General features: G+C 46.7%; 1 protein-coding gene across 1 annotated transcript in view; it reads left to right on the top strand.

The window, feature by feature from the left end:
• Positions 1-6,843: 6,843 nt before the first annotated feature.
• rarga (retinoic acid receptor gamma a) overlaps positions 6,844-17,277 on the top strand; it is a 36,748-nt gene continuing 26,314 nt past the window's right edge. Inside the window, exons 1-2 of the mRNA XM_084015044.1 lie at positions 6,844-6,873; positions 13,968-14,332. Of these exons, the coding sequence (XP_083871170.1) occupies positions 14,164-14,332 (169 nt within the window). The 5' untranslated portion in view covers positions 6,844-6,873; positions 13,968-14,163. The remainder of the gene's footprint in view (positions 6,874-13,967; positions 14,333-17,277) is intronic.

The following is a 17,277-nucleotide window of genomic DNA, read 5'->3' as shown; positions in this document are numbered from 1 at the left end:
CGGAGTCTCTCCCTCTCTCTCTCCCTCCCTCTCTCCTTCACGCTCTGGTGCGTTTTCATTGGCGGGGATCTGGAGCGGAGGGGAGTTTGATGCGCTTATTCGAGCGCGGTGGCGGTGTGTTGAGTAAGCCACGCTGCATGTGCGCCCTGCATGTGCCGGGGAGAGCGCTGCCCTACTGATACACATTTTATGCAAAACACGGAGCGTGTGGCGCCTTGGGATGGAGAGATTGGAGGGCCGGGCACGTGGAGAATGGGCGGGGCTCACCGTGACCGCTCGTTACTGATAAGCAGCGCTTCAAACGGATGGTAAACAGACAAGTAGAGCAGCAAGCCAGTGTTAAGTTTAGAGCCCATGTGCCAAAAGGAAACTGTAAACTGCAACTTAAGCTATATGTGGAGCAGACGACATGCTGTTGGACTGAGCCTCATGCAAACTGACATGAGTTCTTCGATTTGGATGAAATGTAAATCTTATGTTTGATTATTTCACTTTGAAAACTAAAACTTGGAGCCATCAAGAACTTATACAACATTCAAGTCAGCAACAAAGTGCTGGGTGACTGAATATGTGGGTCAACTAAAGTTGTGGATAGCGCCACTCAGTGGCAATTCATGGCATTGATACATAAGCATAATCTATCTCTCTAGATAGATAGATAGATAGATAGATAGATAGATAGATAGATAGATAGATAGATAGATAGATAGATAGATAGATAGATAGATAGATAGATAGATAGATAGATCCAGTGAACTATCTATGGTATATTACAATTTTATCTTTTGAAAATATATGACCATAAACATATTGAACATAGAGCTTCTAAATGTGTTTTGTGTGTGTGTGTGTGTGTGTGTGTGTGTGTGTGTGTGTGTGTGTGTGTGTGTGTGTGTGTGTGTGTGTGTGTCAAAATAAGTCTAATGTAATGGTTTGATTTAAAATTGAAAATGTTTTTAAGTTAAACTTTATTTACAAAGCTGCAATCAAAATAATAACACTTGTATATTTACGTTTTATATTAGTATATTTACGTGTGAATTTGTTTGTGGCATTTCCGTGGCGTGTATATAAATCTGCATATTGTATATATAGTGTCTTATTTTTTTATTCATAGTCATTTTTAAATGTATGTTTATGTTCTTGAATGCAGTCCTTGCCTCTTGTTTATTCTCTGTGCTTATTGTGGGCACTAAACACCAAGGCAAATGCCTTGTGTGTGAAAACGTACTTGTCGATAAACTCCTTTCTGACACCGATCTCATCTCATCCTCGTTGTACTGCAGTCCTCCTCTCCGTCACTAGGGGGAGTCACAGTGCCAGAAATGTCCACGCACGGCGGCTCTCCCGTCATCGACGCCCCTGAGCTGCTGCCGGGACGCAGTGACGGATTGGCAACACACGAAGGTAATCTGACAAATGACTGAAATGATCTCTGAAGCGTGATGTTTACGAGCTGCGGCGCCGCGCTGGAGGACCTCTCTGAAGACTGCCCCTCACTTTGTGTTCTGTCTCCTTCACAGGAAAACCCTTCGGAGCGCGCGCGCTTGTCACCCACTATTTACGTTTGAAACTTCTGGGGGGGAAACGTGCTCGCGTCTGAAGCCGAGGCGTCACGCTCCTCCGGGCGGGGAAGGTAAGGAGTGTGTTACTTTACATCAATCATCTGCTGCCGCGTTTAGCTGGATGTGTCTGAGAATAAACGCCGCTAAACTCAGTCAATCCGGGTGTGTTGACTGTATAGCGCGCGCGTGCGTGTGTGTAACTCCTCACGAGAACACGTTATGGCAGGGCATGAGATAATTAGAGGCTGCTGAAACGGTTTGGGGACTGAGCAGAACAGAAGTCGTTGCCAACATACACACCTGCAAAGCGCTGCGTTGCCCGAGGCTTCGAAGACAGTCTTCATCACGGTCTGTCTGCACTGTATGCCCCCCCCACACCCCTTTCCTCGCAGCCCCTCCCTCACGCACCTTGTTGAATGTGTGCTTTATGTGAGTGATGCCAGTTAGGTGTGTGGCTGATGAGAGACGTGAGTTTACCTCCCCTCGTTTCTTTTAGATTAGCTTCCAGGACGGCTGATTAAACTCAGGAAAGAAAAGCAAATGAGTAAAGAATGTATCTCCAGTAGTTTGTGGTGTTAGCCTCATGATCAGCACAGAAATCAGTGCAGAAATAAACTAAAAGCAGATGCCTAACATACTAAAAATACATATTTATATACCAGTCCCTCGTGCCAAAAAAGCAAAAGCAAATGAAAACTTTGTGTATTTTTTTCATGTTTCCTGCTCAGTATTTAGTGCCCAACTTTCTCACAAGGGCATTTTTATGTGCAGGGAAGGAGGCATGGAAAAGAAGACCTTTCCTTTTGAGCTCACAGATTTGCAGTAATTACAGAATCACTTCCATATGTGGCTCTCTGGCTGCCTCCTCGCTGCCCCCACCACCCTTCTCTTCCCCTAGTGTTCTCTCGCTTTCCCTCTCCCCTCTTTCATTTGCATTCTCCCCTATTCCTCATTTTTTCCCCCTTGCTTTTATTTTTTGGCTTCCCCCTCATGCACTCAGAGTTTTTTCTTTCTTTTTTTTTTTGTAAAACCGCAGTTTAAACAAAGTTTCTGAAAATCAGAACATCCTGGCGTTTTGGGCAAACGGCGGAGCTTTTCGGTGATTCAATTAGACCACGTTTACCGAGAAAAAAAAGAAGAAGAAGAGTTTGTGTGGTTCAGCAAGAGACGAGAGAGAGAGAGAGCGAGAGAGACGTGGATGGGAGAGGGGGGAAATGTCGAAGAATACAAAAAAATATGAAAAAGCGGAACGCGATAGAATGGAGCTCAGAGAAGAATTTGAGAGGCAGGAGCGTGAAGGAGGGAGAGGTGGAACAGAAAATGAGGCAGCGAGAGGGAGGGCCGGAGTAATGCTTTTTGACAGAGGTGGGTTCAAGATGGGTTCATGGTGACATCATGGCTGATTTTTTTGGAGGAAAGTATAGACAGGAGAGCCGTTCACCTTTCATTGGACGCACATGTTGGGGAGTAGGCCGAGCGCTCATATGCTGGCACACGCGCTGGTAGCTGCGTCGGCAGCCTCTGAATGCACCCCAAAAACTGCACACACACACACACACACTCACACACACTCCTCTTTTTATTTTCTCTCCCTCTCCCCCTCTCGTTTTCCCTCAGATCCTTCTGCAGTAAAAAAAAAAAAAAAAAGAGGAGAAAAAAAAGCGTTTGGCTCTCCCTCTCTAACTCTTCCAAGCTTTGTGCTCATTTGTTTTTGTTAGAGGAGTACATAGTGGTATATGCCCTTCGGTCCCTAACACATACATTTCTCCTTCGCCGTGAGTAACTCATTTTCCTGCGAGTGCTATTCCTCTGTGTATGTTTTTACTTCAAGGCGGTTGGACTCTAAATGAGCACACTTTGCCAGACTGGATGAATGAGCTCCTTCATTTCACAGGATGTGTGTTTAAGTCTGTAACCAAGAAAGTGCAAGCAAGTGTATATTTGTGTGTTGTGTGTGTGTGTGTGTGTGTGTGTGTGTGTGTGTGTGTGTCGCCCTGCATGCCCTGCCTGTCTCAGTGTGGCACCCAACTTCACATGACATCAATCTGAATGTGGGGAAATAGTGATCTCATTACAGGCATCTTGTTACTGATTAAAACCTGCCGCCACAGGCACCCGTTCCCTGCACCCCTTTCTCACCTCCCCTTCTCCTCCCCCTCCCTCTCCAATCCATCCCTCTCTCCGTCTCCTTCCCTCCCTCTTACTGTTTCACACCGCTCTCTTTCACGCCCCCCCCCCCCCCCCCCCCCCCATACCGCTAGGCTCTCTCGCCTTCCCACCCTTCTCTCCTCCCCCCCTCTCCCCACATCTCACGTTGACCCCTCTAACCTCACTTCCTCCCTCTCTCTCTCTCTCTCTCTCGCTCACTCCCTCCATCACCCCCCCCCCCCCCCCCCTTTCTCCTTCCTCCCCATCGCTGCTTCCCCTCTGCCAGCGAGCCTCAGGCCTCCGCTCCTCGGCTCTATGAATGCAAATACGTTGCATCTAAAGTGGAAACACACGGCGGAGTATGATGTTTCTATGAATATTTCATATCTTCATAAACACACCCAGAGAAGCTGAGTACGGCGAAACAATGGCCGTGTTTGCCGGGTGACTTCCCGTGAGGGATTGCCTCTCTTTGCGTTGAGCACACTGTGTTGGGATTGATGTCGGGGCAGTGCGTTATGATGTCACAGGCTGAAGTTAATGATACGAGAACGGACGGGGCCATAGGCCATGTTTCCAGTGGTGCCCAGAGAGAGAGATAGCACCCTGATCTATCTTCATTATCCCCCACTCTGCAGCCTCCCAGACACAATGATCATAAATCTCAGCCTGGAGCACACTTCACTGACACTCAAACACAAACACTAGTAACCTCTGACCTCCTCGCTGCTACTGCCTATGCATACTCATCCATGCACGCACACTCATACGAAGCCTAAACACGACCCCTGCTCAAGCTCACTGTCATAATTTAATAAGGAGCACAGCGTGCCCTGCGCACTGACACACACACACACACACGACCATCATCGTGTACTTAACGGCTCCATCCGGACACGAACGCGTCGTCTCGCTCGGCTCGATGACTTGAAACGGACACTTTACAATTCACGTCACTCTTAACAGCCGTCTTTATAGCGTCCCGTGACAGTGTTTACCCTCGTGTTCAATATTGTTTTCATATTGCTGATTAGCACCGCTATGCAAACAGCTAAGGGATCTCTATTAGCCTGAGTGGATTCATACGCAACACATGAATCAAATGTAAACAAGATAAGGATCAGCTGAAGTGCTATTTTTTCTTGCAGCGTAGATCTGTGCTTCCTGAATATGAGGTTTCTGCACAAAAGGCAACAGCGCTTATGTACCAGCAAAATCCACGTCAGAACCGTAGACCACGTGTGGAGGTGGAGATAACGAGAGTGAGTGTCTTTTATTATGTCGGCTTGACTTTATCCTGGAGACATATTGGGGTCAGTATGTTTGGGGGTGAGATCTCTGCCCGTATCTGTGATTTACAAACTCATTATTCAGCAGTTCTATTAGGTCTGAAATGTACAGATGCTGCGTCGGTTTGCAGTTCTGCTTCAGACTGTGAGATTTGGGGAGAATGTGAAGCGATGCATGGCCGATGTGCCTGAAGGGCATCGTATTAGATGAAGTTTCAGAAGAAGTAGTGCATGCATAAGTTGGTTATTTTTAAAAAAAATGTTTGCTGCACGTCCTCGGTTCGGATGTTAACTCGACTAGATGTGAGTTATGCGAGTGTCAAAAGAAGCGCGCGTGTGTTGACGCTATCTGTGGTCCGCTGCAGAGGTAGAAGTGCCCGTTGAGGTGCGCCCTCTCCTCCCAGTTTGAGGTTTGAGGTGCTCCTCATAAGCAAAACAACTTGAAAAACATTACATTCAGAAAAAAACACACAGGGCACCCGCCCATAACCACAAACACATAAACAGATCTGAAACATATGATCTCATATGGAGAGAGGGGCACGTTCAAGGGCACACCCAACTCTGCTGCCGCTGCTGCTGCACCGCTCTGCCATCTCACATGGGACTTCCCTGCGCATGATGTGCCACCGCTAGTTTCATTTTCACAGCTGAAGAGATTTGAGTTACAGAAGTCTGTAGTTGTTTATTTCCCCTCCCCCCAAGAATCTGTATTGAAAAAAAATATTGCAAACTGCATAATGTTTGGCAGGATGTTGACAGATGTTATGTTTCCTAACCCTATTCCTGATTCCAACGCCACATTCTGGTTTTCATTTATCCTGATGGAGAATGTTTTATATATTCAGTCATTTTTTTTTGTGACCACTAGTTCCTTAATTAGTTTCACAAAGGTCCTCAAGTCCCCCTTCTTTAATATTTCGTCCCATCAGTAGTAGCAACACCGGCAACGGTAATAATAGCAGTGATTTATTATTACTGCTCTTGGAAGATTGTCACGGAATCATTAAAAGCTGTAAAAACCCAACGCCAAACACATGAGTCACACGAACGCAGCATCTACAGTACATGCCTGTAGTAAGCAGACAGGTAGGGCAGAATTCCACCATGATTATTCCATAAACTGATCGCGCTGGGAATAAATGACTAGACTTGGATGAACGCAACCTTTGGCTTGCCATGAAAGCATCATCTGCCTTAAATCAAAACGGTCTTAATTTGTGTTCAGGACACACAAACATCCTCCAAGGGTTGAACAATGAACGTATCGATTAAACGGGAATGATCCAAGAGCCCGACGTGACTCGTAGGTAAACCCACTCTTTAGCCAAGAAGACGAAGGGGAGAAAAAGAATTCACCCGAGAGACAAAGAAGGGAGAGAGAGAGAGAGAGAGAGAGAGAGAGAGAGAGAGAGAGAGAGAGAGAGAGAATTAAAAACAGAAACTTAAGCTCTCTGGGCCTTTTTCTTCCCTCCAGGCATTTTGTGGCTTGTGAAAAAATGTGCTGTATATTTGAAGTGTTGGGTCACGTGACAAAGGAAGGCTTTATGAATCAGAAAGTATAATTATTTCTCAGTGAGTGAGAGAGTGAGTGTGCCTGTGTTCAGGGAGTGAAGGAGTGATTTTAAGAGGTACACACTACAAGAGAGGAGGAGGAGGAGGAGGAGGAGGAGGAGAGTTAGCGAGAAGGGGGAGTGTGGGAGAGAGAGCAAGAGAGGCTTGCTGCTACTCTGTCTTTGCTGTCAGAAGGATTCTGATGAACGTACATACATCTTTTCTCCTTTTTTTTCCTCCCCGGCTACCTCTGCTCCTCACCAGACCGCTCCGACAACCGCTTCATCCGTCCGTCGGCCGCGTCAACACCAGAGCCGGTGAGTCGTTTCAACTTTAAGAGTTCGGTAACTTAAGTTGCTCTTTGCCTCTCTCTGTTAACGGAGGAGAAGAAAGAGAGAGAGAGAGAGGGAGAGAGAGAGTATTTCTTTGGGAACGGGTCGACAGTTTTAATTGAAGACAGCGACAGAGTCTGAGCAACACTTGAGAGGCTCTGAGACAAGTAATCATTGTTCTCCCTGAAAACCCAAGCAGATTTCCGCATGTAAACACTGAAGCGTCCTCTTCCACATGTTTGTGTGTGTACGCGGCGTTGGAGCCTGTCTGTCTCTTTGTGCCTCGTCCATATGAGTGACACTGAGTTTATATGAAAACATGCGTGAGCAAGCGTGCCTGCTTGTGCCTGTGCGCACATATGTGCTTATTAGTGAGTGTTTCAAGTGTTACCCAGTCGCCTGTGGAGCTCTTTATTATTAGCATGTGTGTGTGTGTGTGTGTGTGTGTGTGTGTGTGTGTGTGTTTGATGTGTATGAATGTATTCACCAGAGGAGTCACCAGTCCCTGACCTGTTTTTCTTTTATATACAACATATGAACACTTGGAAAAGAGAAGCATTGTTTTCCACCTTTTTTAAGCAGCGGAGGCTGATTCCTGCGGAGTGACGTGTGTCTGAAGCCTCGCTCTTAGTTTACACAAAGTCTACCCCTTGTGTTCCCACAGCGAGCAGCGCGTCAGTGATCATTATTTATTAATGCTGGCATGAGCGCCAGGTTAACAGGTTCCACTTGTTAGAGTCATATGTGACACATTCCAAATCCAGCAGCGTTTGGTGTTTGATTTGGATATCAGAGGAGCGGGCGACTGATGTCAGAGCTCTCCTGCAGTGTGTTTGGTTTATTGCTGCAGCGGTGGCCGGTCACTAGGTAAACCGCTGCAGCTGGAGGAGCCTTGGCTCTGCACCTGCTGTCCACCGCTTATTTCCCCTGGTGGACTTGACATAAGTGTGAGAGACAGTTTGATGGAAGCGGATTGGAGAAAGGAAAAAAAAAAAAACACCCACACACGGGCGAGTGAGGGATGCCTGCTTGAAGGCCGCCGGAATCTGCGGCGCCCTCCAATGTCATCTGGTCCATCGGTTTGAGTCAGTGACATCTGGAGAGGAAGAAATGGAGCTCATCTCCGAGGCAGAGTAATAACTGAGCTCTCCTCCTCCGGAGCATCACACGTGACCCCGGGACCTCTTTCTTTTCGAGGGCAGGCCGTCCATGCGGAGCAGCGTTACCTTCATGGTGTTCGCTCACAGCTACGTGTCATTGGTCAGCTACATCAACCTCACTAAAAACATCCTTCGGTTTTTGTTGTTATAAATATTTACACGTCAGGCAATGGACAAGCTTTAAAATTCTTTAGTCCTCTATTATACTTTACCAGTAGAGTTCAGCAATAATCTGCTGGTTAAATGAACTGTTTGTCAATAGAAATAACTACTTTGGAACAACAGATTTTTTGTGTGTGAGTGTTAGTTTTTTAGGTGTGTGTGCCTTTAAATTTAGACACGTCATGGATCAAAAGGTTTAATGTCATCACAAAGTAATAAAGACAGAATAAACACTGTTTATCATAAAAGCAATACATAATTACAATTTGTAAGAATTATACTGAAGAACGAAGTATAAAATGTTCTCATAAATGTTGGATTTTAAACAACTTTTGAAACAAAATTGCAAAATCTGGTGTTTTGTGTGAGAATACCTTCCAGGTACGTCTGAGGTTTTGTGATAACTCACTGAAACAACAGTTGCAACAGAAGCTCCTGTGTTGCAAAATCCACTCCGAGTCCTTCTTTGTGACTTTGAGCTGTAAATCTGGGAGTTGTTGATACCTGTCTTTTTCTGGAATTTCTATAGCAATTAAGGCCAAGGAGTAGGGAGGGGTTAGACAGGTGGTTTTAGGAGAATCGAGGGGCTCTCCGCTACCACACTATAATTAACAAGGAAACTATCTGCACACCATTTCCTGTGTCTATTTTTACAGGTGTGCTGCTCTGATTGTGAGGACTCGCATGTTCACTCTGCCTTCAAGCACTCATTAAAGGATCTTTCTTGGCACCGAGTTAAACTTGTGCAGGAGTGAGTTTGTTGTGCGTGCGGCGCTTCCATGTGTGTGTGTTTGGGCCTGCTCGGGTCTGAGTGTTGCTTTGACTCCCCGGGCTAAAAGTGGCGGCGGTGAAACCCATCAATTATGCATCTCTTTATACAGAGAAGGGATTGTTTTCTCTCCGAGTTGAGGAAGGGAAACACCTTCATCGCCGCCTGCGTGAATCATATCAGGACAAGTGGCACCGACGTTACCTTTGAGATCTAGGAGATAGCCGTCACCCTGTTGCCACTTCTCTTTCTTTATTTCCTGTCTCTCTTCTCTTTTTTTTTTTATATCTTCAAATTTCTAACCATCATCTGCCTTTTCCTCTTGCTGTGTGGTTCCTCATGTTGCCGGACCCGGTGCCCAAAGTCTTCCATGTTGAGAGCTCCACCACATCATGGAAACAGCAAGCTGTCAGGATGACTTCATCATGTCACCAAGTGTTTTATGTCTCACCGACTTCTCACTCTTTCCGTACTTCTTTCCACCGCTGCGAGTCAACACAGCCTGTTTTGTGACACGACGTTTAAACAAAAAAGAAAACAGAGAACAAAAAAAAAGATTTAAGAATTAACGTTTGATTATTTATAGCTACAAAAACACGATTGCATAATGACACTCCCCGGTGGCGCTGGTGAAAAACAATACCTCTTTAAGTGACAAGTGATTACACAGGGATGCTACTTCTGCATTGTTGCTGCAAGCGAATACGTGTTTGTGCGCCGGCGAGGGCAGGCAGACGTCAAACAAGTTTGAGGTGATGGAATGCCGGTCTGTTTGGAGACGTTGGACCGTCTGTCACTGGGTGTCTCTCTCTCAGAGCCATTAGCCAGCCACTTGTTGAAAGACTGAGAGCTGTCAGCCTCGCATCAGATAATGGTGTTGAGGATATTGTTTTCACAGCCAAAATACTGACGCCAGCGAATAGATCAGATAACGCTCTCATGGCGCTTCTGTGTGAACATTTTTAATTTGCCTGCGACTGTCCAAAGCAGAGATGAGGACGCCAAGTGTTTTGTTTTTTCCCTGTTGGAGAAGATCAGTGTCATCCCAGGACACATGGACTGTAAAGTCATTGTTTGACTGTTGTGGTAGTATGACTTCACCGAGCGACCCCAAACCTAAACATAACCTGCTTTCCTTCAAGTCATTTCCTTTACAAAGTTACTGAAAATAAATCCTTTTACGATGTTGACAAATGAAGGACAGTGCCTGGAAGACAGTTAAAAAAAAAAGAGAAGAAATTAGCAGGAGTGGGCAAGTCAGATGTGGAAAAAGAGTGAGAGGACTCTGTGATTCTGCCAACAGTTCCTCGCCAGAATACATGGTACAGTTCATTTGTCCCAAGGCTGTGAATTCACAGTTAAATTCTTCCAGTAAAAAGCTTTTGACTTGCTGCTCTGCCAGGACTGACTTACACATGTTTTTATTTTTTATTTTAACCTCACAAGGTAATTTCTTTAAATTGCATGTTGTGGCGTTCTGGCGAGTTCGGGGAGTGCAGTTTGAATTTGACTTCAAAGGCAAATATCCAGAAAGACAAGCATACAATTATAACTCAATTCAACATCGCACACAGTGGTTGTGCGTTTTTTCTCTCTCCGTCACTGAGACATCCTCCGGTTAGCACAGCGGGACAGCCGTGGCACCCAGAACCCTGCTCATATATGCGCAGAGTAATCACCTGTGGTTTCTTGTGCTGACTGAAAAACCCACCGCCTTTCTTTGGTCGTGTGGTGCGGCGCTTCCTGAGATGCCGTGATTTATTTGTTATGTTTGACTGCAGTTCTTATTGCCTGAAGGGCCCGGATCCGTCACAACGGTTAAGGCACAATTGTTGTTTTGCTCACAGAGGATTTGATATCCTTTGTTTGACAGACATTCAATCTGTGGGAACTGCTCTCTCTCTCTCTCTCTCTCTCTCTCTCTCTCTTTTCTTTTTTCTAAATCCAAACTCTTCAGCAAACAAGATAATCTCATTCTCCCTAAGCGTGCCCCGTCTTGTGGCGCTGTCTCCAAAATTGTCATCTTGATTGATTCCATTTCGTTCGCCACACGCAGTTTGTTCCCTGATAAAAATCAACAAATTATCTCAAGGAAATGATGAGCCTGCTTTGACGCGATAAACCACGGCGAGGCCTTGACACTCCCGGTATTCACAGAAACAACCAAAGTCAATTGAAACGGCTACAGCGCACCTCTTAGGGAATAATGGAAAGTCCCAGCAACAGCCGTGAAGCCGCTCATAGCTGGGGCCTGGTGCTCCTCGCCTGCCTGGCTGCCTGCTGCCTCCTGTGTGCCCCCCAGGCTCAAGGGAAGTGGGGAGGCCCTCCATGCCCATTTGGCCCTGGCTAACAGGGGATGAGGTCACTCAAATTCCCCTTATCCCCTTATAGCCCCAGACGGGCTGGCGAAGTGAGCGTACCACAGGACCCAACATAAAACATAAATGGCTCTGTAAAAAGCTGCTGGGCTGATGTGACTCATTAAAAAACACTGGCGCCAACTCTTTTATTAATTCATTATTGTGTTTGGGGGGAGAGTAAAGTTACTGGGTTCTATTTTAAAAGGCTAGGTGTCTCTGCACGGCTTACTTCTTCCTTTCTTTCTCCGTTTCTTCCGTTGTTTCACAACAGTCCTGCTAATGAACACAGTCGAACCGCGGTTTATCGTGCTGAGGTTTTTTTTCTTCTTCCCCTGCCTGGGTCTGGTGGCTTGAAAATCAAAGTTAAGATGTTTGCATCCCCTGTGGGAAAACAACAGTCACATGTGTACAGTCACGATCCTTGTTTCTCTCACACATTTTCTCTTTGTTGTTCCCTCTTCTTCAACACCCTCAGACAGATTGTGCTGCCTTAACGGGGCCAGGTTTGAGTTCATGAGGCAGATATTCAAACGGGCCAGACGCTTGGCCCAGTACATACTCGTAACACGCACACACACACACACACACACACCCTATGAAGTTGTGCGTCGCTGGCACTTTTGTTTTTCCAGTCTGTACCTCTTCTCCCATTAGGCCCACTGTGAAATCTTTAGTGATGTTTTTGTGTGTAAGCCACACAGTGGAACCGCTGCACAGGGTCATGGTACAAGTTGTATAAGCAGCAGAGGGATGGAAATGGGGAGCGGGTAAGGGGAGGTGGGGGTGTGGATGGGGGGGGATTGGGTGATGATGATTATAGAGAGGAGATGTGGGGTGGGTCAGAAGGGGGGGGGGGTCGTTCTGATGAGGGATGGACTGAATAAGGGAGAGAAAGAAAGTAAGAAACGCAGAGACGGACGGAGAGGAAAAGAAAGATGGCAGTATGGCTGTGTTGGCAGGGTGGGGGTGGGTGCCTATCGGTGGCTGCTCCTTCCTGAAACGTGGCCACCCGAGCCTGCCTGGGCCCTGAATGCACATGTGGAACAGTTTACTGTAATGGAACTCTAAATTAGTGGTGGTTTGAAGCTGCCTGCAGCAGTAGGGTGTAATTAACTGGCTCTGTTGAAAGAGAAAGAGCCAGAAAGAGAGGCAGGGAGGGAGCCAGAGCCCTGGAAAAGGCAAGGGGTGAGGTGTGTGTGTGTGTGTGTGTGTGTGTGTGTGTGTGTGTGTGTGCGTGCGCTCTCACACATGTGTAGATGTTTTTCTTTTTTTTCCCCTGCTTGATTGCATGTGTATGTGTTTTAGACTGTGTGCTGCATTTGTGTGCATCTTGGAAAGCTCTCCCTCTTTTTTTCCTGGGCACAGCGCCACCTCTTAGTGCCCCCCAGTGCCCAGACCCTGTCACTGTACCCCGTCCTGCGTTTTTTTTTTTCTTTCGCTCAGTTCAGCAGTTCACCGGTTCATCCTCAGACCCCCACACCACCCCACTCATTTCTTTGTTTATACCGAATTCTTTACCAAGATTCCCCCCCCCCCCCCCCCTTGTCTTTTCTCCCAGATTCACAAGCCACAGCAGTTCCAAATTCCTTGGCTCTGCTCTTTTTCAAAGCCACATTTAAAAAACAAGCTGATCACACCACCCACTCATGGAATCACGCTAGGGAAGCGAAAGGCAAAAAGAAAACATGAAAAAGAAAAATGGGAGGCTTTGCTGGGATTTTTCCCCCCCCCCCTCCTATGTTAACAGTCAACAGTGGGGCATAACTGCAGCCTTGTCCACACTTGAGCCCGACTTGTCTGTGCCTACTTGAGAGTGGAGTCACAGCGGAGGAGCGGGCCGTGGGAGGTTAGAGCCAAAACGACTCTGTGGGATGGGAGCCTGACCTCAAGGGAAGATAGTTGGAAGTGACAGCAGCAGTTAGCAATCAGTGGATCTCATTTTCCCTACCCTCTACCCCCGTCGACCCCCTCCTCCCCCACCACTTCTTCATGCTCCGGACCCCATGTCTGGGCCTCTGGTCCTGGGGGAAAGAGGCAAGCTGCTGTGCTAGGCTGGCAGCAGGAACAGAGGAGCTCTTTATAGTAGAGTTCTGGTGATTTAAATCATATGGCATAGCCTGGAATCACTGTAGAAGTCTGGAAGCTCTTCAAAACTGCAAGAACAAGAGCTCTCTCTCTTACTCTCCCTCTCTCTCTTTTTCCCCTCCCTCTCGCTCTTCCCTGTTATAACTTTTTCCAAACTTCTTTCTTATTTTCTTTTCCCCTCGGCCGGTCCCAGTTTTCCTGGCTTTTCCTCCCACAGCTCACTCATTCTTTTTCTCTCACGTCTTTATCTGTTTTGGTTCTCGCCGTCCCTCCTCACTTCCTCTTTCCCTTCCCATTCTCTCATACTTCTTGGTTCGAGTCTCGCGTGTCTTGGATAAAACTATCCTCCGTCCCGGGACGTAGATGGACCATGGTGTCAGAGTTGACGTGAGGTGAATCATGTGTGTGGAATCCAGAGAGGATCTCCACACAAACCGCTGATTGTATCTCCGTCTTCATGCCAATCACAAACACTTATCCTTGCCTTTTATGTGGTGATTCATTAGAAAGAAATAACACATCTCTCTGCGTTCTCTCCCTCAGGAAAGTGCATTGGATGACCCTTCTAAAGTGGAATCACTCAGACCAGAGGCCCCGTCGTCACTCACCCGTTCCCCGCATCCCGAGAGTCTTCGAGAGGACACAGATTTCAGCTCTTTTCAGGGATTTCCAGGTGTTGTGAGAGCCAGTTACTTTCACCCAGTGGCCTGCTCCGGACCCCTGGGTGTGCTCTGTCACCATGGCTACCAACAGGGAACAGCAGGTGGGTCACATGACCGGCTTCCCACCTGCTGTCTACCCCTTCGCCTTCAACTCTATGAGAAGCCACTCCCCTTTTGACCTGCTGGCCAACAGCAGCCTGTTTGGGAGATTTGGCGCCGACCTGCCCAAAGAGATGGCCGCTCTGTGTAAGTTTTTTTTTTTTTTTTCATTCAGTGAGTTTGACTTTTCCTCCCACTTACATGTCATTTTCCATTTCAACTCCTAACTACATATGTGGTCCATACCTTCATTTAAGTCACATTAGACAATTTGGACTAGCCTTGAGAGAGGCTATTTAAATTGCACTTCATTATGTGTAATTTTGTGGAAATGGAAAACCTTTGGGTCTGTTTGTGATATAGGACGAGTGGTATAAAAAAAATCCCCCTAAAGAACCCATGAAGAAAAAGTCCACTTTCATCAATACAATGATTACTCTGCTCCTGTGGTTTCTGTATAGATGCTCATAGATGGTGCGGTTGTGACCACAAACTCTGGCTCTGGCTTCCCGTGTGTGTGTGTGTGTGTGTGTGTGTGTGTGTGTGTGTGTGTGTGTGTGTGTGTGTGTGTGTGTGTGTGGACCTCTCACAGAGCTTTTGTGAGGCAGGCAACCCACAAGTCTGCAATTAGAGACAAAACAACATTCTTTGGGTGTGAGGTGATGAGTGCTCTGAGCATCAACAAATATTTGAAATGAGCAGAGTTGCAAATGAAAGACTTATCTGACTGCTTATTCAGAGTGAGCATACCACACACACTGTTGGAGGAAGAAAGGTGAGCTGGAGGCAGATACAAACAAGCAGACGTGCCACAGCAGCCCCCCCTGGTAGTGTCAGACTTGTCATTTCAGGCCTGGCCACAAGGGGTGCTGTTGTACACTGAAGCACTGAAATGGGATGATGTATGTAAGCACGCAGTGGCAGCACAAAGAGGAGATTGTTGGCAATACGGAGTGTTTTTCTGTCATGGAAAAACTAGCCCCGATTACACACACGCCGCCGACATACATCGCTCGTTGTTCAAAACACCTGCTGGTCTGAAAAAAAGGGCCTTTTTTTAATCAGCGTCAGGATTCTAGGTCAGAGAGTATATAAAACCTCTGCTGCATAATCTGCTGCTGAGGACGTCAGCGTGAGAGACAGACAGACAGACAGACAGACCGAGAGAGAACAGAAGGAACACTTTCGTTGAGGTTAGGCCATGAGGTAAAGGTAAGCGGGAGTTATTTGAAATCTTATCTGGGTGCAGTGCTTTAGGGGCGGCAGGTGGTGGTGGGAGGTAGGTGGTGGAGGGGCTGTAATGGGTGTGGGTGGCAACAGCTGAGTGCAAAGCCTGAGAGCTCCCCTGCCTGTGTGTGCAGTCCCCCTCTCTCCCCGACCACAGCATGCCTGAGCACCTCTCCAGCCTTTCAGCCGTCAATCACTACTACCCCCCCCCCCCCCCCTCCGTCACCAGACCCCACCCCCCCTTCCCTTCCTCCTCGCCACTGCTGCCCACCTAATCCTCAAGGTATTTTCACAGAACCAGAGCGAGAGACAGAGAGAGAGAGAGAGAGAGAGAGAGAGAGCACCTGGGGGTAATGTCCTAGTGTGGTGGAATCCAAGAACACACCCTGCTAGGAAAACACACAGATGCAAACACACCACCAGAGACACCCCCCTCTCTCTCTCCCTCTCTCCCTCTCTCTCTCTCTGTCACCCCCCCCCCCCCCCCCCCCCCTCTCTCTCTCAGCTCATACAGAGAGCCCTTCTTTCATCTAAAAACCAGAAACATACCCCTGATGCAGAGTGAAATCCCACCGCACTGACTGATGGATTATTATTATTTTTTTTTTTTACACTGACACGACTTAAAACAAAAACAAAGTATGAAAGCACTAAAGCGGGCCATGCAACCACATGCACCGGGACCTTCATACATGACCGCTTGCACTGACACATCCATGCTGGCAGTAGTAGTGTCGTTCACAAGGGTTAAAGATGGCAATTATTCAGTTTAAGCTCTCGGTCACAGCCTCAACAAGGCTGGGGTCAAAGATTAAGTCGGGATCATAGTGACAATTAGCGCTTACTATGTGGATTTTATTTTCAGTTCTACCTCTTTATTAGCTGATCAAAACAATGTCGGTATTCGTCTATTATTATTTGCTCTCAATATTGGGATTATTATTATTATTATCATATTGGAACATTATTATGTTTATTGTGACTCAAATCACCAACAAAGTAAACAGTCTTTTTTTTTGCCCCATTAATTATTTAAAAATAAATAGCTGTGACTAATGAGTTGTAACGTCCATAACTGTTTGGCTAATTTTAGTAATTGTTAACTATAAAATTATGTCAAGAAATCCCAAGTAATGTCCTTGAATTGCTTCTTTTTTTTTTTGACGAATGAGTTCATCGACTTATTGTTTCAGCACGAGACATGTCTACATCTTATTTGTGCCGAAGCGTATTCAAAAATACATCTGAGTGTCAGCTAAGGTTTCAGGCCAGTGGCTGGAAAATGATCAGCTGTTAGTATTAGCTTTTAAAACATCCTTTTGGTGTATCCCTTCACAAGGAATGTTACAAGTCATTTTTACTGACAGCAGTCTTGCTCTTTTAAATGTTAGCTGGGAAGACAAAAGGCTTTGGTTTGGACATTCCCCAGGCCCTGTTTTTCCTCTCTCTCTCTCTCTCTCTCTCTCTCTCTCTCTCTCTCTCTCTCTTCTCCAGGAGTCGGCCTAACAGGCCTGCTCATTGTTGTCAGAGCTGTCTGTAGGCCAGACTTGAGAAAATACCTTCCACACAAAGGGAGTAGCATTGTGGCTATTTGTCTGTATGCATGTGTGTTGTGCAGTAAATAGCACCATGTTATTGCCCGCCTCCAGAGCTCCGTGCGTGATTGTTGTAAGGCCGGCAGCCTACCTTTCGTTGGGGCGTACACGCTGTGCCGACAGGTCGGAGCACCTCCCACGGCGGCGCTGTGTTTTGGCACCAGAGTGTCTTTGGAAATACCTGTTTTGCACAGAGGTGGGAAGAGACAGGAGAGGCGAGGCACGGCTGTATTTGCACATGTAGATATAGTAGGCTTTTTCTTTATTCAC

This window comes from Eutrigla gurnardus (genome assembly GCF_963514095.1).
Source record: "Eutrigla gurnardus genome assembly, chromosome: 8".
In the NCBI taxonomy this organism is placed as follows: domain Eukaryota; kingdom Metazoa; phylum Chordata; class Actinopteri; order Perciformes; family Triglidae; genus Eutrigla; species Eutrigla gurnardus.
The sequence above is the reverse complement of the archived record's forward strand: the minus strand, read 5'-3'. Positions and strand labels throughout refer to the sequence as shown.